General features: G+C 37.4%; 1 protein-coding gene across 2 annotated transcripts in view; it reads left to right on the top strand.

Moving 5' to 3' along the window:
• LOC115437830 (collagen alpha-1(XI) chain-like) overlaps positions 1-22994 on the top strand; it is a 144415-nt gene that overhangs the window by 17871 nt on the left and 103550 nt on the right. For both annotated transcript variants that reach the window (XM_030161181.1, XM_030161180.1), the window contains exons 4-7: positions 1438-1600; positions 16140-16268; positions 20911-21000; positions 22002-22100. In XM_030161181.1, coding sequence (XP_030017041.1) covers positions 1438-1600; positions 16140-16268; positions 20911-21000; positions 22002-22100 — 481 coding nt within the window. The remainder of the gene's footprint in view (positions 1-1437; positions 1601-16139; positions 16269-20910; positions 21001-22001; positions 22101-22994) is intronic.

Here is a 22994-nt window from a genome sequence, read left to right as displayed (position 1 = left end):
GACAAGATGAGGAGAGGCAACTATTAGGGGACCCAAGAGGGAAAACAAATCTCACTTTTCTGCTTCCTTTTCCAAACTTAGGATCCAAAACCAGTTGCAGAACCATTTTTATTGGGTCACCAGTTGGTGGTTGAGTAAAATACACAACAATGATTTGTGAATTCTTTACCTAATTCAAATAGACAGAGACTGACAGCAGAGAGTCAGACATGTTTGTTTGTGCATGTGTCGCAAGCTGGTTAACATTACAAGAGTTTGCTGACAAATCTTTGGAACCATTTACATTCCAACAGCATGTCTGGGACTCTCAGGTTTATCCTTAAAGTGGTTTTAGGCAGTGTGTAGTGTGAATTCAACACTGATGGTGTAAGAGTCAGTAAATAACGCAGGTGTTAGGCTAATTCATAATGTCTTCTCGCATGTTTTGGTCCTAGGGAGACACCAATTTATTTTTGTTTTTTCTTTTGAAACTGAAAAAATATGGAACCACTGCCCTCCAGCAATGCCTCAAAACTTGGAAACTATAGCAACTGTAATTTCCATCCATTTAACCAGTGGATCTCAACTGGTCTGGCTTTGGGACCCACTATCACCCCTCAATGACAAGCCGTGACCCAAACTGATAAAAGTCAAGCTTCTCAAATTTATTTAATGAAAAGATGGTGTGTTTTGAACCTGAGATAATACAGAATATCACAGTATGTCAACACAGAAGACAAGTTTAATGATAAACCAAACTGACCAGCAGGTGGTGATGGAATATGGAAATATTCCCTTTAACACTAAATTAGGTACAATTTAACCAAAACCAAAAGTGTTCTCAGTTAAAAATTAAAAGTGCATTCAGTCACTTATTCAAGCATAAGTGACATAACAAATAATAACAAACATAACAATCAGAATATTGCAGTAACAGCTAGTTAATAAACTGCAACTAGTGTTTCTTAACATTATTTTTTGCCCAGGCCTTGAAAATGGGTTGTGACCCACTTTTGGCTCGAGACCCACCAGTTGAGATTCACTGCTTTAAACAATATGTTTATGTTTATGTTTATGTTTACGCATTTGGCAGATGCTTTTTTCCAAAGCGACTTACAGGGGAAAACCAATTAAATCACTCAATCAATAGTCAGTGATGTAATAGTCAGTGATGTAATAATAGAAAACAATGTTGATGAGCACTAACCTTATAATGCAGATAAAACAATATTTATATGATACATATTTTGTGCTGTGCTTCTTTGGATTTATGTCGAAGATTTATTATTCAAAGGTTTAGGTTTCAGTTCAACATTGTACGCTGGTTGAAGGGGCCCTTTATGGAGTTTAGTCTAACGCATTGACAGACTCTCCGTTTCACCACATATTGGTGGTGTTTGACAACATGCTAAAGGGTTTTTACTGATCTACCAATTTTGCTTTGTGCCACACTCACAGATGGCATCGTGTAGCCATCAGCGTGGAGAAGAAGACCGTCACCATAATTGTGGACTGTAAGAAAAAGCTGACCAAACCTCTCGGCAGAAGCGACCAGGCTGTCATCAACACGGAAGGTATTACTGTCTTTGGCACCAGAATCCTGGATGAAGAAGTCTTTGAGGTAGGTGAAAAAAGAAAAACTACTTGTCTAGACAATTGTGTTGTTGAATACCACAGAAACCTGGACTAGTCTACGGTCTTTTCATTTAAAGGAAAAAAAAAAAAGCTAATGAGGCTATTTCCTCCATACATACAGATACAGTAGATTTCATTGTTCTATATGAATGGATGTCACATAACCTTTTTTTTTTACTATATCTGTGGCATAGAATGTTGTGGTAAATGCTTGTTTCAAGATGTCTGTATCATTTAAACATGTGTATTTCGTTAAGGTAATGCAGACACACACCGCTAGATTGAAGCGATTAGAAGTTTTGAAGCAATTTGGAAAACTCAAATATGCCAGAGATTTATTCATTCTGCTTAAGTATGGATGTAATTAAAAGCATACTGTAAATCCTTCTCTCAATAATTCTTACTTTGTATTGTGAAAGGGGACAATTTTAGTGTCTAATACTTTAAATCCAAGCTCTGTAAGGCCAAATATTTTTATTTGTCTTTCATTAAGTTGTGCATAAGTAAATGGTGGCTTTTATTGGCTGGAACAACAATATTGGCTTTGTATGCTTGGCAAGGGCCGTGGGCAATGTTTGTGAAATGGCTACTTGCACAGCGTGTTGTTCAATGTGCATTTTTTCTCAACAATGCTTGGATTTGTTTGAAAAGGTTACTTAATAAAGACAGACTGTCCTAATCGGCTTCAGTTGGATGCTGTATTGTGTGATGATTTAAATGGAGACATTGTTGGTTAATTTATTTTATTTATATTTCCATCAATTATCGTGGTTTAGACTTTTCACAGCTACAGTCACTGAGGCTTTAGTCCTGAGATGGTGGTTCAAGCTGCAGGTTTAGCTCAGGTAACTTTGTGTTCAGTGGAAAATATGAGCTGAATGCTTGCTAAGAAGACAATAGGCAGTCTTTGATGTGAGCATGTGGAATGCTTGCTAAGTAGAACAGCGTGCAAAATGTTTGCCTCCAGGTCAGAGATGACTTTCCACAGAGGAGCCACTTGGAAAATGGTTTCGCTGACATCAGATCAGATAGATAGATAGATAGATAGATAGATAGATAGATAGATAGATAGATAGATAGATAGATTAGATAGACAGGTTAAATGGATGGATAAGTAGAAGGCGAAGGCTCAGGAGAGTCAAGGAGAGGAAGATAAGAACTTATTATATTAAATCAAGAATGACTCATAATGAGATTCACAGAAATATGCAGTGTTTTGGAAATGTCCTGCAAATTCAAATGCAATGACTACAACCATAGTAAATTAGTTTTTTTAACAGTGCCAACAATAAAGAGTAAAGGGTGAAAGCCACAGTGATTAGAGTTGTAATTAAGGTAATTAAGAGCTGAGTGGAGTGGATAAAAGCAGCATAGCACTTTAACGGTGCCTTTTGTATTTTTAATGTTGATTTCAGATCATAGCAATTTGAGAGCTTTGTTTGGGCATACATTACTCTAAATGTGTTGAATTACAGAGTAATTTGTTTAAAAAAGAAAATGATCTCTTTTTGTGTGAAGGGGTTGAGACTTTTTTGCATGTTGCAAAGTGGTTTTACTCACACAATAGCAATGTGGTGGTGGCCCAGTCAAAAATGCAGCCCTTATCTTAAGCAGTAATTATTTCCACTTCAAGTTTAATTACCTCAGATATGTTGATTGCAAGCTGCTTACTTGTATGAGGCTGCATTGTAGAAAAAAAATCTTAGGCGGATAATTTTCCTATAGATAAAAGCAGGTTTGCAGAAGTAGATGTAAGACATGTGTTTGGTAGAGGATATGATGCATATGGGATTATAGTTTGGCATTCATTCTACCACGTCTGTGGGTATATTCTAGCACAATCAGTATCGCTTGGAGGCAGTGGAAACTTTTAAAGCGCAGCTGGCTGTGCACAGTCACACACTGTGAAAATGTGAAACATCTCTGATATTAAGTTAATCCAAAAAAGCTTTTCCAGTGTTTTCTTTGTTGAAAAACAATGCACTTTTCTAACAGTATGTTATGAATTGGAGCTAAAATTTAAATCAGTGTTATTTTGTCCATTCTGATTGTTTTGCTCAGTTTGATTCTGTGCAGATTTGGCAGGAATACTGTTCTGAATAATGAAGTGGATAAATAGAGAAAACTACAGCTGTTTAAAATGGTGTATCTGTTTCAATAAATGTGGCATTTTGGGTTTCTTCACCTTTTATCCACCTTCAACTCCATATTTTTTCAAACACCTTTCTTTGAATGGTTCCAAAGAGGATAAAGCACAAATTAAACAGTGTTCCTTCATTTGGTGCTAAACTGGATCCTCTGGAGTAAGACTCTAGTTTGCCGTGATTGGTTATTTTGTTGTCAAGCGACTAATAGCACTCTGGGCATTGGTAAAGGTGGTAGGACAGCTAAATGCTCTTACAACATAAATATACAGGTCATTTTGGACTTGGCTAAGTCACTTGTTTAATGATTTGTCAAGCTATTGCTGACAGGTAGCCTAAATAAGTTTCAAAAACCTCTCAATTATGATGTTACACCTCTAATTGAGAGCACAAATGCTTTCAGCAGGTCTGTAGAAAAGGGGTTTGTAGAAATTCAGAAAATAGTCTCAATGTGGCTTTGTCTCACCAGGGTAAACCTCAAAATGATAATATTACTAATGAGAAAAGTATCATTTTACACATTTAGAAAGTTGCAACAATGAAATCTGGATATCTTTACATAAAAAAAAAAAAAAAAAAAAAAAAAAAAAAAAACACTTTTGGGTGCCCACATGGTCATGTGAAGTATGTGTTTGAGTGCTGGGAGTTGGTCATTTATTGATGTTAGCCAACTCTGTTTCTAAGCTAAGAGTAGCTAGTGTTTTGCAGTGTTAGCAATGTATAGGAGCAGAAGAAACAATATACAGCTGAAATATTTATCTGTAATATAGACTGAACATTATCAGTGGATGGAGGAACTGTGACATCACCCATTGGTTTCTGAACTACAGTTTTGAGCCAGTAGTTTGCAATTTGGCCATCACCATGTAGACTTTGTGGAGCCAGAAGTGACCATATTTGGTCAAAAGGGGCAAAACAACTGGAGCCCGAGGGGTTAGCTTACTAACTGAGTAAAATTTCATCAAACATCAAAGCTTCTGGTTTATACTAAATTTAAAGTGTCATGAGATAACTTTTGTTAAGAGGTGGCGCTATATAAATACAATTTGGTTGATTGATATTACTGTTTTAGTAGTCTCAGTCTTAGGCTGTTTCTTAATATGCGTTCTTGTCTGTTCTTTCTTTCTTGTGATCTTGCATAACGTCATCAGTCGCAGCCCAAGCACTGTTCCATTTGAAAGTTCACATAAACTAAGAGTACATGGAATACCCAGTAGTTGTTCTTGTCTGCTAGCTTAAACCAAGATGCACTGGTTGGTGACTCTTGTAGAGTTGGCTGAGAAATATCCCAAGATGCATTTCGTACTACTTGCGAATGCTACCGTGGCTTCTGTGACAACTTCATTCAGAAATGTTTAATTGAGTAGATGACAGTCACTAGATGATGTGATATAATGTTGGAATATGAATAAGAAATACGTCTTTATTGTCATGATATGGGATTCAACAAAATGTATTACAGTTTTGGAAAATATACATTTGATTTCAAATGTATTGAAATCAAATTGAGTGACATTGTGGTGATTTGAGGGAAATACATTAGGGAGCCAATGACAGAAATACAGCAGAGACAGGGAGAAAAGTTCACAAGTATCAGCTATTCCAATTACAGAGAGATTTGCATTGTTAGGAAGTCCATTCTCTGGGACCATTCTTACCAAGACCATACTCGCCAAGTTCGCAAGACTGTACTCTGTGTTCTTGATATTGAGAAATGCCTAGTATGTCCAACAACAACTACAGTTGAGATGTTTGTCAGGAAAAGACTCAAAGTCCAATTCGACATGTGAGTGAACTGTCATACTGGCCTGTCCATCAAGGCCCAACATGGCAAACATTAGAACCTTCTATTTCTAGTGAGATCTTACTCATAGAGGAAAATTTTAAAGCTGAACCAGATCAGTTATTAGAGGGCCCAAAATAACCCAAATGAGACGAGAACGAGTCCTGAAAAAAATGACTGACAGTACTTTTAGAGGAAAGTTCAGTGTAAGAATGTGGAAAACCAGGACTTTTTAGAGCCAACTCCAGTGGCAGTAAGCAGTATTACAACTGTCAGATACTTCTGCATTGGCGTCATGTTGGACGAGGTCTTTGGCCCTGCACTGTGAAGACGCTTCCTATTGGTTCGAACTCAATGAGACACCAGGTGATACTGCATACCTCCATATTCCACACCAAGCAGCCTGTTACCATATGGCTACTTTAACGCAAAAGATTGCATAAGCAGGTGTCAAAGCTGGAAGTACAGGGCAGACTGAAGGCTAGAAGAAAATATGACCAGTCTGTGCTTAGTCTTGGCTCAGATTTCACAGCTGTTTAAGAGATATGCTCACTGACCAGCTCTCCAAATCCCAAATTTCCCCCCTTTTTTTCTGCCTTTTTCTTCTATTAAATAAAAACCACAAGATATTTAATGTGAGCATCATCTTCCCCTTTCATTTTTTTTTTTTTTTATATTAATCCGTTCTTCAGACTTTACAAAACTGGACGGGATTGTTTTTTGTACCTATGTCAGCATTTGTGTTTACGTGTGTATTGATCTGAATTTGCACGTATGTATACAAGCATGTGTGTGTCGGTGAGGAGCATAGACAGGCATCAAGCAGGTTTGTTTATGTGTGTGCCATTACTGCATACCAGATTGTTCCAAAATGCTGTCCCTCAAGCAGGACAGTTTTTGGCAGAAGAATCTAACTCGACTCCGATGGGATCTAAGCCTTAAAGTGAATCATTGTTTATGGTTGAGTTGGCAGGAAGAGAAACAGTCAGACTGTTTCTCATCTGCGTCAGTCACTTTTCATCCTCCGGCACCCATCACAAATGTTGTAGTTAGGGTTGAGTAATAGGAATACAATAATTAATTCATATTTGTTACTGAGAAGGTCTCAGTCATTGCATTTATACATTAATATGTATTTTTTCTGAACTAACAAAGAACTATTTGGGGGCCATATCCTGTTGGTGAAGGGCAGTCTGGGCACCAGAATAAAACTTTGTCATAGATTATTTCTGTAAACTATCTGTATACTATGCATAGTTTCTCAACATTTGTGGCCCAGAAATGCATTTGGCATCAACACTTTTAGATGTGCTTATCAGTAGTGAACAATTTAAAGCAATAATTATACTTTCCTGCTTTTTTATTCTTAATTTGAATGACACAATAAAAAAAGCAATTGGAATGTATTTTAAACCAGGCTATAATCTTTTCCAAAACCTAGCCCAAAACAGTTTTACTGATTAAACCAGTGTCATAAGTCGTGACTGTAACACAAAAAGTGTGGAAGGATCAACTTAAATTATTTGTTATGTTTTAAATTATTCATGATTATTTGATTGCATTTTTTTTTTGCAAAATACATGTTCCAAATGGATATAAATAGTGAAGTGATGATGTAATGAACATGCAAAATAGCATGTGATGTCATGTAGCAAGTGGTGGTCGAGTAGCTTTTCAAACAAAATTTGCATTGATGATACATGGAAACACTGGAATCAACTTTAAAAAGTCTGTAAAGATTTGATAAAAATTACTTCTACTGCAATTAGCAACTTTTAAACAATTTTGCTGATTAACCCAGTGTAGCCAGTAAACATGACCATGACTGTATTTATTTAGAGTACCAGTGTTAAGTCAACCAATGAGCAACCAGACAGACATGTGACTGAAAAATAAAAAGTGTGGGATCAAATTAAATCATTTGCTTTGTTCTAAATTATTCATGACTATTTAGATTAAAATTTTTGGCAAAATACAGGTTCCAAAAGGATATAAATAGTTAAGTGGTGATTTTGAAATTTGGAAAATAGCGTGTGATGTCACGTAGCAAGATGCCAGATGATGTCTAGTGGCTTTTCAAGCAAAATTTGCATTGATATTTGGCAACACCGGAATCAACTTTAGAAAGTCCATAAAGATGTGATGACTTCTGCTGCATTTTACAACTTTTAAACCAAACCACTATCCATTCCTAGCTCCAACCAAAAGGAATTTGTTCCTAAATCCTAAAAACATATGGGGTTCAGAATGTGAACTCCAGTCTGTGATCGCAAATTTCTTATTTCTGTACAATAATTTTCCATCTCAACCATCTCTGGCCTATTGAGAAAGGGTCAAAAAATCACAGTGGAACATTTAAAACATTTAATCATGAATAACATTAAGTATTTAGAAATACGGATACAAAACATAGCTTTGTTTCACAAATGTTGACGTTATAGTAATCCACAGGCTTGCAGAAACATTGCAGATCATTTTTCCTGGCAATCGGGTGGTGTAGTGACAACTATCATGCCGCTCCTTCTATCCTAAAAGCCAAAAGTGTCAGATTGAGCTGTACAAAGGTGAATGAGAACTTTAAAGCTCCATGTAGTGTTTGCATCTGTGGCCCTGAGTGTCTTCTCAGTCTAGTAAAAACAACTACTTTCCTCATGATCTTGTAGTTCTAACTTGCTCTTTTATCCAAATTATTTCCCACATTGTACCTGTGTCTGACCCCCCGCTGCATACTTTGACGAACCTCACAGTTCTGTTAACTGGTCCCAGCAGAGCCAGGAAGTAATGGACTCAAGGTGCTCCTTAAAAACTATTGCTGATGGAAATGAGCAGAGCAAAGGGGGGAAAAAAGCCAGGGAGAGCAAAAGAGAGAAGTGAAGAAAGGGCGGGCAGACAAGCAAGCAGATGGTTCAAACAGTTCAGCAGCTTTGTGAGCTACTGGCAGGCGAAATGTTTTAATATTCGAAGGGTGCAAGACATTTGTATGCCCCCAGTGCTTGAAAAGAAACTGTATCCGTGTGCTGACCACAAAGGCTGCATTTGATAAAAGCTGAGAGAAATCTGGAGAGTATTATACATTTTTCTTCTTCCCTGCTTCTTGGTTAATTGTTGTCCTTGTACAGTTTTGAAATTCCATCTGTGTATTTGTTCTTTCAAGACTTGCTTCCCTCCTGGAGTTTGGAAAAGCAAGGTTTTTAGATAAGTACATTAAGATTATGCGGCAGTGGGTGCAAAAATAAAACAAAAGGGGCTGCAGGAGTATGTTATGGCTGTAGGAGATACTGAGCGTTTGCATTTCCAAAGCAGAAACATCTGCAGGACTAACACCTAAGAACCAGTGGATTGGTTGAGCAGCCGTGGTCGACATGGCCTCTTAGCTGGCCACATCTGGCTGCTGCAGAGGCTCTGTGTCACAGACAGGTCACTGTGACACTGTTAAAGTTGTTATCTGAAGTATTTCTGGGGTAAAGTGTAGATACTATTAAAGCAGTATTCATGTCAGAGTTAACTGGATGCTTTTTTCCATACTGAGAGACTCTAAGTTGCTGATTTATGTCTAGATGAAATCATTAAGATGTTGCAGTATTGTCTATTCACTTCTTTTCTATTATAAAATTGTGCTCTATCACTAAATGTGCACATCTACAGATGGCGACCATTTGCAGCAGTAAAGCTAGCATATTGAGTCCATTACTTCCCACATGTTAGCTTTGGGCCAACAGAAACTCTGATACGATTGTACCACATCACGTCAATCTGTCATGAATCACTCACTTCACTCAGTGAACTGTTCCTGCTGCTGCTTAGCTTGGTTTATTAGCCAGCTAGCTAACTGTCCAGCATGGAAAAATCTACTCTGAAGGCTTCAGCTTAAGTGTGTGATTTTATTTTATTTTTTTCCAAATTCCATAATTATCATTCAGTATATTGTTATTCAAGTGTTCTGACAGAAAACAGGACCTCTGCCCCTTCTCTTGGCTCTGTTTATAGGCTGTAACAAATCAGGGTAGATTGTAGATGTATGTGTTTTCAGAGATTTAGGGGGTTAAACTTGTGATTGACAGCTTTCAGTTACTGTTAACATTATATTAAATACAGTTATGAAGCTCATTTGTGGAGTTCATCAGAGAAGCAGCTTCCTTGACTGTGATACTAGCATTTCTTTTGCATATCAGCATGAAACAACATCTTATCATTATTAAGCATTTCCACCTACAGTGTGTTTTATAGTGGCAACCTTTGTTATGAAATAATGATTGTAATAAGACTCCAAAAGCTAATTACCTTTTAAGTTTAGAGCACTTACTGAAAGTCAGCTTTAGACAGGTTATTTTTAATGTCTGGGTCTATTAGCAATATCTTGTTGATGTTCATTTTCTGAATGATTTGAACAAAAAACTATAAATTCTGTTAAGTTGAGCCCGAATGCATTTTTGCTGAATATAAAGAATATATTGAACATAAAAAGAAAAACAAAATACAACATTAACAAAATAATAAAATCTGTACAAGACAGGTTAGACTTTCTTATAGTCACCAGGCAATAACCCTATGCTGGTGTTCAACTTTAAATAAAGCATTGCTGTTGAAACTTCCAAACTGTTACTGTACTTAGTCCTCATCCACACACCAGTGTTGGCAGTACAGGTTTCAGGTGCTGTTCGCTAACTCCACTTAGTTATGTGAAAACTGTATTATCAGATTTAAAATAAATAAATAAATAAATTAAAAAAATATGTATTTATTTTAACATTTTTGTAGTTCATCCTATGTCTATTATGTACTTTTTTTGCTTTGTGCTTTAGTGAAGTGTCATTTTCAAGAGATTATTATTATTATTGTTATTATTATTAATGAAGAATTAAAAGAAATACAATTTGTTTTAAAGTAAGTGGTTCTAAGATGATCTAAATTGAAATGTCCTTCTATTTACCACTATGAAACAGATCTAAGTAATTTTAGAGTGCAAATACAATCAATCAATCAGTCAGTCATTCATTCATTCATCATCTGAACCCGCTTTATCCTCACTAGGGTCACGGGGGTCACGGGGGTCACTGGAGCCTACCCCAGTTACTCATGGGTGAAGGAGGGGTACACCCTGGACGAGTCACCAGTTCATTGCTGGGCTGACCCAGAGACAAAACAACCAATCACTCTCACATTCATCAATCAACCAATCAATTAATCAAATTGTATTTATATAGCGCCACATTATAAAAAGTTATCTCATCACACTTTACATTAAGAGCTGGTCTAAACCAGACTCTTAACCCGATTCACAGACACCAACAGAATCTTCCAGGAGCAAACACTTCGTGACAGTGGAAGGAAAAAAAAATTAACAGGCAGAAACCTGGAGCAGACCCTGACTCCTGGAGGATGTTCATCTGCCTTGACCAGGTGGGGTTAACCCATAAAGACCCACACAATCACCGCCAACCAAATGTTTAATATCTGTTGATCCACTAATCCTATCAATCTGTGTAAATAATTGGTGTAAAATGCAGTTTTTCATGTTTTCATGGTCATCAGATATGATCCATTTGGACGTTCAGAGGCTCTGTAGTGAACGTAGCAACACCGTCGTCTTCTACGACATTGATTCAACAGTAAAACTCATGGAGTTTGATTAAAGACAGTGGATAGAGATGCTTGGTTTATATTCAGTTAATGATATATTTGCTGAAAGAGTCCCTTTTTCTTCAGTTTTCTTTTCTGATTTAATAACCTTCAACTTTACTCTGAGATTTTAACTACATGATCAGCAAATTAAATAGAAGAAAATACCTGATTTTCATTGAAAATTGAAAAATTCAGAGGATAATATTACAATAAATGGTGACAAATCACTGAGGAAAGGTTAAATAAAGAGAAATATTCATTTGGGAACTTCCACATAAGTAGCACCGGGTCTCTATGGGTTAAAGAGGGAGAATTGAAACGTCCTTCTATTTACCACTATGAAACAGATCTAAGTAATTTTAGAGTACAAATACTACAAGGTATAATGATAGCTATCATGTGGCTGATCGGTGTCAAGAACCCCTGTGTTGAGTGACTGTAAGCCTCTAATATTGTGATTGAGTTGCACTTATTTGTCCAGTCTGCACATGTATGTTTTTGTGTTTTACTGGCTCAGACTGCCAAATGTATGATCCAGGTGCAGCTCAACCCTCCAGCTGTTCCTGCAGTTCAAGTGACCTGCTTGCACCTAACTATAGATAATAACCTCTCAACTATGTAATTATATGCTTACATGTTGTCCCGCATGTATTACTTAAAAATGTGTATTATTTGTTACTAGTGTGGGGAGAGTTGCTGCTGAACTTGACCTATATTTCTACAGGGATTTGCAGTTAGCTATGTGTAATTTGTCTTTACTTCGATGAGAAAAACCAGATCTACAAGTTAAATGTTTTAAGTCACAGATGAATAAAGATCTGTGTTTTTAAAATAGGCCTGAGAAAGCAGTATGTCTGAGTCCAAATTACTCTATGGCCAGTTAGAGGCTAAAAACAAAGCTGGCATCCCTCATTAAACTAGCGCTCTCTTAAATTCATTATGCTTTACGAGTTGTAAATCAAGTATGGTTGTAATTTTGAAAGTGTCAGACACAAACTGCAGCTCTGTTTATATCTCCAAATTAGTCCCAACACAGTCAAAATGGGAAAACCCCCGTGTCTCCTGTCATCTCTTATCCGGCGCCGGCAGATGTAAGCTGCATCTGATCAAAGTTGTATCTTGATTTCTGAGGTCGGTCAGGCTTGAGGATTGTAGATGAGGTAATGCATGGTCATAATCCGACGTTAACTTCTCGCCTGATCGCAATCTCAGTCTAGCTCTATCCGTCCAAGTGGCATTCAGATGCTCCTAACAGTATATTGCCAGTGACTGTCAAAGATTTCATGGTCTACAGCGAATGTGTAGTATTATCCAGTATTTGGTGATCATCCATCTGCCAGTTATTTGCTTTGAATGACTTCTGTTCCGTGCTTTTGAGGGGATTTTCTTCATGAGCAGATGTCAGGGTCACCTCTTTGTGTGAAAAGCCAGCGGTGTTTGCCTCCCGATCTTGATCTCATAGTTTATAATCAGATACGAAACGTGCATTTTTGAGGAAAAGGCAGTGGTGTATTTACTCTTATGTTCAGTCTCACACTGAAAGAGGATGCAGCTCGTGCTTTGAAACCAGTTTGCCTGTGGGTGAAATGTAGATGGAGGGAGTGATTCACTGATGATTCCAGACACACCACTTGTCTTTAATCAGCGTAGAGCTCATCTGTTTCACTCTGTTCTTTAATGTACCTTTTTTTTATTTCCGCGATGGAGATTAACACTTGTCAAGGTGTGTTATATTAACACGCACATGCACAACACACACAGACACACTGAAGATAAGCTTTGGTGTAGCCCAGACAGATGTTTCATGCAACCAACCCTGAGCAAAGCCAGGGCATTGCTCTGGATCACTCCTGGAATTCTGAGGAGGGACTTCAGCAGATACCAGAGAGATGTGCAACACAGTCCAGACAATAACATCAACTAGAGCGCTGAGATGCAGTTAGGTTAAAAGGAGCAAATGAGAATGATGATGAAGGAGACACAGGGAGTACAGGACAGACTGAATCACTGACGGCTTTATAACTGGGTGTGTGTGGTCTTTTGACAAGCCCTATATAATGTTTTTGGACTGTCTGGCAACCTCACCATGTAATTTTGTCTTCATAATAACTTATACACTTGAGCATTTTTGTTAAGAGGCTATTGGTATGTGAAGGTACTAAAGGTGAAGGTAAAAAACAGAAAGAAGTTAATAGTGTGACAGCTATTTTCATAGATGCGGACTTATCCACTGGTTTGTTAAACATTTTGAGACTATTGGTATTTTGGCTGTAATCGTCATGTTATGTTGTTTTTTGTTTCCTTTTTGAAGACAGAAGTGACCGTATTTTAATGACAATGCGGAGCAGTCGAGGAGTAAGGCATGAAACACCAAGCTAACACTAACTTACTGAAAACCCCGTCTTATTAGCAAAGCTAGTAAGATAGCTTTGATATAAGATAGATACCACCTGTACACTAAAACAATGCCTTCAGTTTCAAGCTGTGGTTGTTTTGTCTTGGTCTCAGTACTTTTTGCAATTCTTCTAGCAGCAAAAAACAAAACAAAACAAAAAACCCAAAACAATCACAAAAAAAAACAAAACTGCAGAACAAAAGACCAGCAGTACTTTTGTTGAAAATGAAAGTATAATTTTTTTAAAAATTTGTTTTTTTAATGGGTAAGTTTCCCATTCCTTAGGGAGACCAGAGGTTCATCTGTACTTCAACATATTTTACTGTCTGTAGTTTTCATAGCTGATGCTTCAAAATGACCTGATGGCTGCATCTTGTATTTCTATAACATGCCCATATGTATTGTTTTATAATGGAAACAGTGATCTACAGGTGACTGATGTCAGTGTTAATGGTATACCTTATAACACAGTAGGTGAACTGCAGCTCACTGGATATCTATGCATTAATGAAATTTAAGTGTAGGAATATTTTATGGATGTTGTTGTCCAATACCAGATTTACTGGTCATGTATGATGGGAGAAGTATAGGGTAGTGAACACCTAATGTGTTCCAGAGGTCTAAGCTTGTACAGATGTTGCCTCCTGTAATTTAATGCAATCTGCATGTATGTGCTTCCTCTTTAGGGGCCACCCTGCTCGCAGACTCCCTTCACCTTCACACAGTGTTTTCACTATTTTCTGTGTTTATTTATTACTTACCCCAGGTGGATTTTGGAACAAACAGTCCAGGCACCATTACCCAGAGGTAGATTCAGGTCAGCTGAGGTGCTCAGCTGCTTGATGGGTACAGTTATCATTCTCCACATCAATGGCATAGCAATTCCTGGTCTAGAAATTCCTCAGGAAACGATCATGGAAAAAGAGCCTTTGGCTGATGGAAGGGTTGAGAGAGGGGATCTAATTTCCTTTTCCAAAAGCTCATGAAAAACAGACAGCCTCAGATAAGTACAGACTTTGGTTATTTATCTACTGTGTACTGTCAGTCAGCCATTGCAATTTGATGTGGGCACTGTACTGTTTTCAAGCTTGCATAGTTCTTCTAAAGTCTTGATTTATTCCATACTGCTATATGTAATTAATAGTCAGAGACTACTGTGTCTAGTGCCATCCGACATCTGCTTTGTTTTTTGTTGTCAGATTTTATTATCAGCCTTGGTGCGAAGTTGATGCAAAGCTGGTGCAATCAAGCTAAAACGAATAGGTGGATAGTTCATGGATATTAACATTTGGTTTCTATTTGAAATGCTGACGGGAAGAAAGAGGTGGTCAATGGGGTTTGTCTCTGAGGAATGGCAGACTGGTTCCATCCCCATAGAGCTATATGGTATTGTACTCAGGGTTTAGGAAGTAAAAGCCACATGCTGTTTCTGCACATTCAAGGTTTTAGTTGATTTTCTCTTGTATCATGTCCAAGACTTGGATGAGTTTGACCTGTCTTACTTCATTCATCAGTACAAAAGGATTAGCAAATGTAACAGAAAGGTTCTGGTTGTTCGATTTACGAATTCAAAGCTAAATGTCAGTGTACATTACGATATCACAACCTCACAACATTATGTAGCCAAGTGACTTAAATACCCCCAAGGAACAATTTAGAGATCAACTTTCAGTATCAAAAAAGACAGATTCGAGGTTTGACTTTAAAGAGCTCTGCATGTGTTTGTGATAGTTTTACATTGTGGATATATCTTTATTTAGCTTTTGTGTGCTATTATGTGATTTTGAGCACATACAGCTCAAACAGGCACACAGGTAAAAAGTAGTCACCAATAAAAAACACAAATGAAGCCTGAATGGCTCACCTTATTGTGCTGGCATGCTGTTATCTATCAAATCACTGGTGACCCATTTAGGGTTAGAGTTAGAACTGGTTGGGCAGGTATGAAGGGTGCTGGTGTGACCTTTGAGCCACATTTAAACATGCATTTTGAATTAGTTTTAGCTGCATTTTAAATGCAGACACTAGAAGGTTCACCCTTTCAAGTGAAGTCATACACTTGACATCATAGCCGTTCACGTCTTCTGTTATAACTTTAAGCTAGGGATAGGGTACCAAGAAAACAGTGGATGTTACAAAGGTGAATGTTTACAGGTTAATTACTTTGTGCTGATCCTTTAACATTTATACACTGAAATCAATTAAATATGCACAGGAACTCACAAGTCCAAAGCAAAAATTCAGATGCACACCAGTACTGTAGTTGTAGCTCAGTTTCATGGCTAGTCGTCTTATTTTTACAATTTGATCAGCATAAGACACGTTTTCATTTCTTTCTCTAAATATTTCTCAAATGTGTGGAAATGTGATCACTGTGGGCTTTTTTCCCAATTACAAAGACAAGGTGCTCTTTATTTGCTAATTCTCTAATTTGTGCCCCATGACTGTCTTCTTTTTCTATTATTTGGATATCATTTTCCAAACCAAACAGTCCAAACGCTAACATCCATAACGTAAACCCCTCCCATTGGTTTTGGTAAAAAGCCTTTTGCTGACTTGTTGCTTTTCTTCCCTCCTCTAGGGTGACATCCAGCAGCTGCTGATTGTGGCAGACCCCAGGGCAGCCTATGACTACTGTGAACACTACAGCCCTGACTGTGAAACCCCCAACCACCACGACACCCCCCAGGCTCAAGAACCTGAGGACGAGGTCAGTATGTGTGGAGGGTGGATGAAGGCAGACCGGGTGGGATGGACCTACGGACCCAGATCAAGAGGGAGGAGCAGAAGTCCAGAGGAAAAGACAACCTGGGAGAAAGGAGGGGAAAGAAAGTAGGGAGGTTCTTTTAGAGGAAGTTGGATTGTGGAGACAAAGGGAGGGAGGAATACAGTGGGGGGGCTAGAGATCTGGAGATTTAAGAAGAATGAAAACAGGCATTCAGGAAAAAAATTTCAGATTGGGATGTCGTTTGTTGAAGCGAGAAAGCAAAAATGGGAAGAGAATAAAACTGAACAGATGGAAGTGCAGTAGTTGTGTATGAACTACTAAGGAGAGACTGCAGTAAAAGAAAGTTGGGATGCTTTGAGGCAAAGGGAAAAATATTTGGCAATGTGGGTGTGAGACCACTTTTCTTTTTTATCCATCCTCTTTATGAAGATTTTTCTTAAACACCACTGTAAACAATGGTTTTGACAGCGACTGCGTGGTTTTAGCTGTTGCATTTTCATACCGCCACAAATCTCAGAAATATTCCATGCACATTCTGTGATCTCTTTACTAACATTTCCTCCAGGCATAAGCACTTTTGCAGAGACAGTTTTAAAAGAGTTTCTGTGTCTGCTTTAATCCGCCTCTTTCTTTTCTCTGTTTCACATCCTAACATATCAAAATCCATTTTAGAGTTTGAACTCATCGTCTGAAATTAGCATTTTATTGCCACTGGCTCCAAAAGATCACTTCTACTGTCTTTAGCCAGATCTTATAATTGAAATAGAGCATTTTGTGTCAGTGCCTCATTCTTCTTTTTTCATCTTCATTTTTTGTTATTTAGTTCAAGTCTTTCGGTCGGTTGACATTTTCCTTCAGTATTTCACTAAATAACTGATGAGCTCACACTGGAAACTTTTCCCTTTTCCCTGCCACGAAGTCTGAGCCCACTTTGGAGTGGCCCCGTGATTTATATCACTAACGAGTTCTGCAGGCTCTGCCCAGACTCCCAGGGAAATTTAAGCTTTTCCTTCCCCAGCTAGACTTCCAGTACCTGGAAAAGTAGACTTCAGATCCCCGGTTCAAGAAAAACTGAAGGAGAGTTGAGCTGATTCTGTATTTGAAAATATTGGCTGTACCAGTCCCGGAAAATATTGCTTCATCATCAAGTTACTTTCAAGAGCCAAGATGAGGAGCTTGTCAGTTCTAAATAGACAACAGGGAGCGTTTTGGTCCTAAGAACATTGTAAATCTGGTTTGTTCATCTTAGGTACAGCTAGACCAGGAATGTTTTCCAACATTCCAACCACATATGCTTCAATATGTTAAAAAATGGTTTTCCTCATGCACAAATGAAAAGATTCCCGCTGTAGCACTGATCACTGTTGTTCTGAGTAGCAATGTTTTTAAAAAATTCACTGAATGATTGATAGCATGCCAGTATTTTTTAACTCAAGCCTTATATTTTTATATCGAGTATGGGTCATGGCCTCTTAAGATACTCCTTGACCTTGAGCACATCATCAGCCTCATGTCCACATCTGGCTCATAAGAGGAAGAGGGAACGATGCAGGAGAAGAAAGTGGGAGCTTTTTTTATGAGCTCTTTTTCAGTATTTACACCTTTCATCCAAGTCTGTGGCGAAAGCCTTCAACTCAGCCAAACACTTCAACACCATAAATCTTTTTAAATCCTTCCTGCATTCTCTGTGTTTCTCTAGATTTCGCCCTGACCCCCTTTTTCTCTGTTTTCCCCTCAGTCAGTCTAGTTTGTCTGGCCAAGGCCTCTCTCCTGTGTGACCCCTCTCTATGGGCCACTGAATGGAGACTGAGCCAGAAATGCAGCAGGCTGTGGATTTTATATTATTTTTATGAGCTCAGGAACCGTCAAGGGACTCATATGTATTGTGGTAGTGATAGAGCAATGCATATCAGAGACTGGTCTGTTAACTTAATCTACCTCTTCTGCTATTTTGACAACTGAAGGAAATATAAGCATAGGGAAAAATCTCACATTTGACTAATGTGGCTAAATTGCAAAGCAGCAACAAACACTACCGGATGTTGGGGAGTTAAAAGCATATTTTCAGCACCCTATTTATCTTCCTGCTGAAATATCTTACGATAAGATTAATCCCACCCTTAGATGTGACTTTTCAAATAAAGCTGGAGTATTAGCTTAGACAAAACACAAGCAATACAGCTAGTCTGGCTTGGTTCAAAGGCAGAATTCTTGTCACCCAGAGGTCACCAGGAAAGCAACAGAGACTTCAGGAAGTCTGTGCTGTGGCCAAGAAATAGTTTGACATGTAATCCAGTCCAAACCACAACTTGTCATTTTACACCTAAGATTTTGAGCAATTTAAACAAACAAGATATAAACTATAGATGCTCTTAAGCGTTGACAAAACCAAGTCCTGCCGTGCAAGTGTTTCTCTCCACTTAAGTCTTAATGTGAAGTTAAGTTAACCTTATCTTCATATTTAAAGGAAAGATATTAAGTGTGATACAGACATAGAAAGTATGACAGACACTGATGCAGCAAATGACACTTTACTCACTGGTCTACCATTAGTCTTAGTCTACCATTTTTAAACCTCTAGTCTGAATTTTTACCATCATTATCTTTTTTGAATCATGAAAAGACAAAAGACCAGAGCCTTTGGAAGTACTAGGGGGTGATCATCCAAGCTAATGCTAATGCTAAAAGATAAACTTCATTAAAGAATTTGGATGAAAAAGTTGGAATTGGTAATTTCTCAACCACAACATTTCAGGAAGTCAAGAAACAGTTTGGCATGTAACCGTGTGTAAAACCACAACTGGTCATTTTACACTAGGCTTTTGAGCAGTTTAAACAAACAAGATATTAAGTATTACTGAGAGCACTTGTAGATGTTGTTAAACATTGACAGAACCAAGTCACATGTGCTTTCCTCATCTTTTAGTCTTCATTGTAGGCTAAATTAACTTTGTCTTGAGACTGATCTCATGAAATTGCATTGTATGTCAGTTCTTATGACATTTGGCATGCAATACATATGCATTCTTGTCCTTTCTCATGTAAATCAACACCATTTGGTCGCATGTCAATTTATGTTAAGATGTCTGGTTCACACAACCATAACCCCTAACCCTGAACATACACACAGAAAGCTTATAATGTGTACAGATAACACACCAATTAATGGCTGTTAAAAGTGGTTTATATATTTACGCGATTTCATGATATCATGTTGATGTCTTCATAATTCAGTTTAAAGTATGGGCATAGACAGTATAATGGAGGTGAAAACAAATGTGAAAACACAGTGGGTTTTTGGTCAACCGTTTCGAAACCTCAAGTTTGCATTTTTGCCATCACCATCTTTTTTTGAACCCAGAAAAGTAGAACTGAGGACGCACATGAGGTGATTGTCTAAGTGAATACTAATGCTAATGCTATATTATTGGCACTGGTGAAACAATGAACTGCATCTAAGAATGTGTGCAAAACAGGTGCAGTTTGTTAATTCTCAACCACAACAGCACTTCAGGAAGTCTCAGCTCCAGTCAAAAAATAGGAGCATCAATAGAGCTTTCTGTCACGAAAAAATGCATCTATTCAATAAACACAAGCTCCAGGAGTCCAAATTTGCAGGCAAGCTTTCTGTTAGCTATAAAATATCATATTTATTACAGGGTCCAAACAAATGAGACCAGCCTGACTAAGGGAAAAAAATGACTTCCTAAATAAGTTCAAAGGAGGTCATTTGGCGCTCGACTCTAGTGGCCATCAGTGGTATTAGACTTTAAGATACTTGGCTTCAATTATCGCCCTTTGATTTTTTTTTTTTTGTCAAACAAATCTTAAAATGTCAAGTATGCAAAGCCCCTTTGGTTTTATGTCATTATAAAATGCTTACTAATATGCTTCCTCTGCGGTAGGATAGTCTAATGTAAGTAAACATCCGCATAATCCACACAGATAGACCATGTTATAATTTAATGAAATGCTTTGGAGAGCCAAGAAGAACTGCTCTGCCTAAAACACTGAAAATAGTTAACACATGTTTTTTTACGCACACTAATGCCCCCCCCCCCCATCAATACCCCAACAATGGTTTGACCCCCTGCTTCTGTATGTTCCCCGTAATTTGCCAACATGCGATAAGTTGAGACAGCTGAGTTTTCCTTTTTAAAGGGCCCATTAAAGAAAGCCAGCAGCAATGTGAGCATACAAATGAAGCAGTAAAGGCCATTTTCTCTGGCATCATATTAGCTCTCCAACATCCTGCTTGAAGTAAACAAGAATTTTAATTAGCATTTGCTTGGTTACAAACATGAACCACTGAACAGGGTCATGTGAATCATAGAGGATTGAGATGAGAGGGAAGAATGTTGCTTGCATCCATATGCAAAGTTGCACAGTTTTCCATGATGGATGTGATGTTTCTTATACTATATTTAAACATGTTATTTCCAAATAACATGTCAAAGCAAAATATTTCAAACAATTACTGGTTTGAAATTGCTTTAAATGGTTTTGGTACTGAGAATCTTACATGCCATGTAAATCACGCACAATATGTCTCTGAGATATTGTGCTGTTCTGTTTACATGAAAGCATTGATTCACTGATTGCACTTATTCCCTTTCCTTTACAGTACACTAACTATGACTATGGTGAGTTCTATGACTACAGTGAAGGAGAGTTAACCACTGACACTCCTCCAACTGAAGCACCCAAGACTGAGGTAACATCTCCACTAACAAACTGTTGTCTTAAATAAAAATGGTTGGGGAAAAAACTTTACCTCTAGTTTCTAACTTTAAATTTCAATTTTCAACCTTGTTCCTTGTTCATTTATTTTTATTCCTTTTTTGGGTTAGCAGGGATGACATGTTTTTGCTAATGCTAAGCTAACTTAGCATTGATGTGATAATTCTTTGGGATTGCTAACTCATGACAAAAATTCTTGACAAAATGATTATTGTAGAAAATAAGACCTAGTTTTGTTTAATAAGACAGTATGGACAAATGAAACCCACAGCATTATTTATATTAAGCTTCCAAAATTTTTAACATGTTTTCATGTTTACCTACTGTACAAAAGCTTTCCTCTAAGCATGATCTGATGTAGCAGTTGTTATGATGAAGAGTTTATATCACAACAACTGTATCTGTATTATGTGCAGTAACATTTAATGTCATCATCAACTATTTAGTCTCAGTTAGGCATTCGTTAGAAATAGGCTGAAGTAAAGGTGCAGTTTGTGACTCCTGCAAGTGTTCATAGACCTAAATGAAGTTTGTCTTGGTGTCTGTGTTGTGCTGAGAGCTGGTTGTGTATTTACATCAGAGAATGATAGCTAGTGTTACACAATGTTATTGCCATGTAGGAGCAGGAGGAACAACCTGTCATCTGTATTAAAATCATGGATGTTAGTATCTGAAACAGCTGTTAGCTTAGAAATGGTTTCAGCTAACACCAACAAACCACCCAGCACAGCAGATACGACAACACAAACACAAATAAGCATACAAGTATGCAACAATCTGACATGTTCAACATTTAAAACATGACAACTTCAAAATTTACAACTAGAATATTTTCTTGCAGATTTTATGCCATAGAACAAAAGCACTTGTTTTTAAGACTTATTTCTGTAACATTCTGGTAAGGTGTGTTGCTATGTTGTAATCTGTAGTACTTTATTTGTTTATTTATTTTTTGGTGTTCCCTCTCTATTTTAGACAAATGTGGGTGGTGACTACTACACTGGTGAGTATGACTACACCACGGTGGATGGAAGTCAGCCTGAAACCCCCACTGAGTCTGGAGGACAAGGCCAGGTAACACAACAACACAACAGCCTTAATAAACTCAAATATCTCTCTCTATTTTTTTTTTTTTCATTAGGTCTGAACTTGTTTTGTCACCATAGGGGCATTCAGTATAACCCTTTAAGCGCCAAAGTCACAATATTGTGACAAGCAACATCACTGAATGAAATAGTTTTTGAAATCTTAATATCAAAATTGAATATTAAAAACAAAAAACAAACAAAAAAAAACAAATTCTTTAGTCTAAAGGTTTAACATAGTAAAAAAAAATCACTCTGATGCCTAGACACTATATAGTAAACACACACGTGTTTTAAGAATTTCAACTGTGTCTTTCCCATTTAAATAATACTATAATAATGTGGAACACTGTACTTCCAAATCATTAGAAACACATGCTAACAGATTTATATAATTGTTTGGTTTGCAACCTTACGGTCTTTTAATTTAGACATTTCCGATTTCATTATTATAATGAAATTACAAAAATTCAGACCACAGGCTTGTTTTAAAGTTGCCTATTGGGGTTTTCTCTGTGCGTTAATGACTTAATAAACAGATTCGTCTTCCTAAATTTCTGGGTTACATGAAAATTCAATAAAACTGTTTTACATTTAAAACAATTAAGCATAAACAAAAAAACACAAAACATATTTTCTTCTTCTTTGGAGGTTGAAACCCAGTAAGGTCTCCCAAAGATCAAACTATTTTTCTTCCTCCTTGATTTCCACGAGAAACTGCCTCCATCAAAAAGAGTCTGGATAAAGGCAGGAAAACTTTTGTCATTTAATGAACCATAACCAATGGAAAATCAGTGGACAGACGCATCCCTGCTGTTCCTGCCATATCCTGAATTTGGCAGATCCTGTCGTAATTTGTGCTAAACCATCACATAAAACACAA

The sequence above is a fragment of the Sphaeramia orbicularis genome, chromosome 17, assembly GCF_902148855.1.
Source record: "Sphaeramia orbicularis chromosome 17, fSphaOr1.1, whole genome shotgun sequence".
Classification (NCBI taxonomy): Eukaryota; Metazoa; Chordata; class Actinopteri; order Kurtiformes; family Apogonidae; genus Sphaeramia; species Sphaeramia orbicularis.
This window is presented reverse-complemented; position numbering and strand designations above follow the sequence as displayed.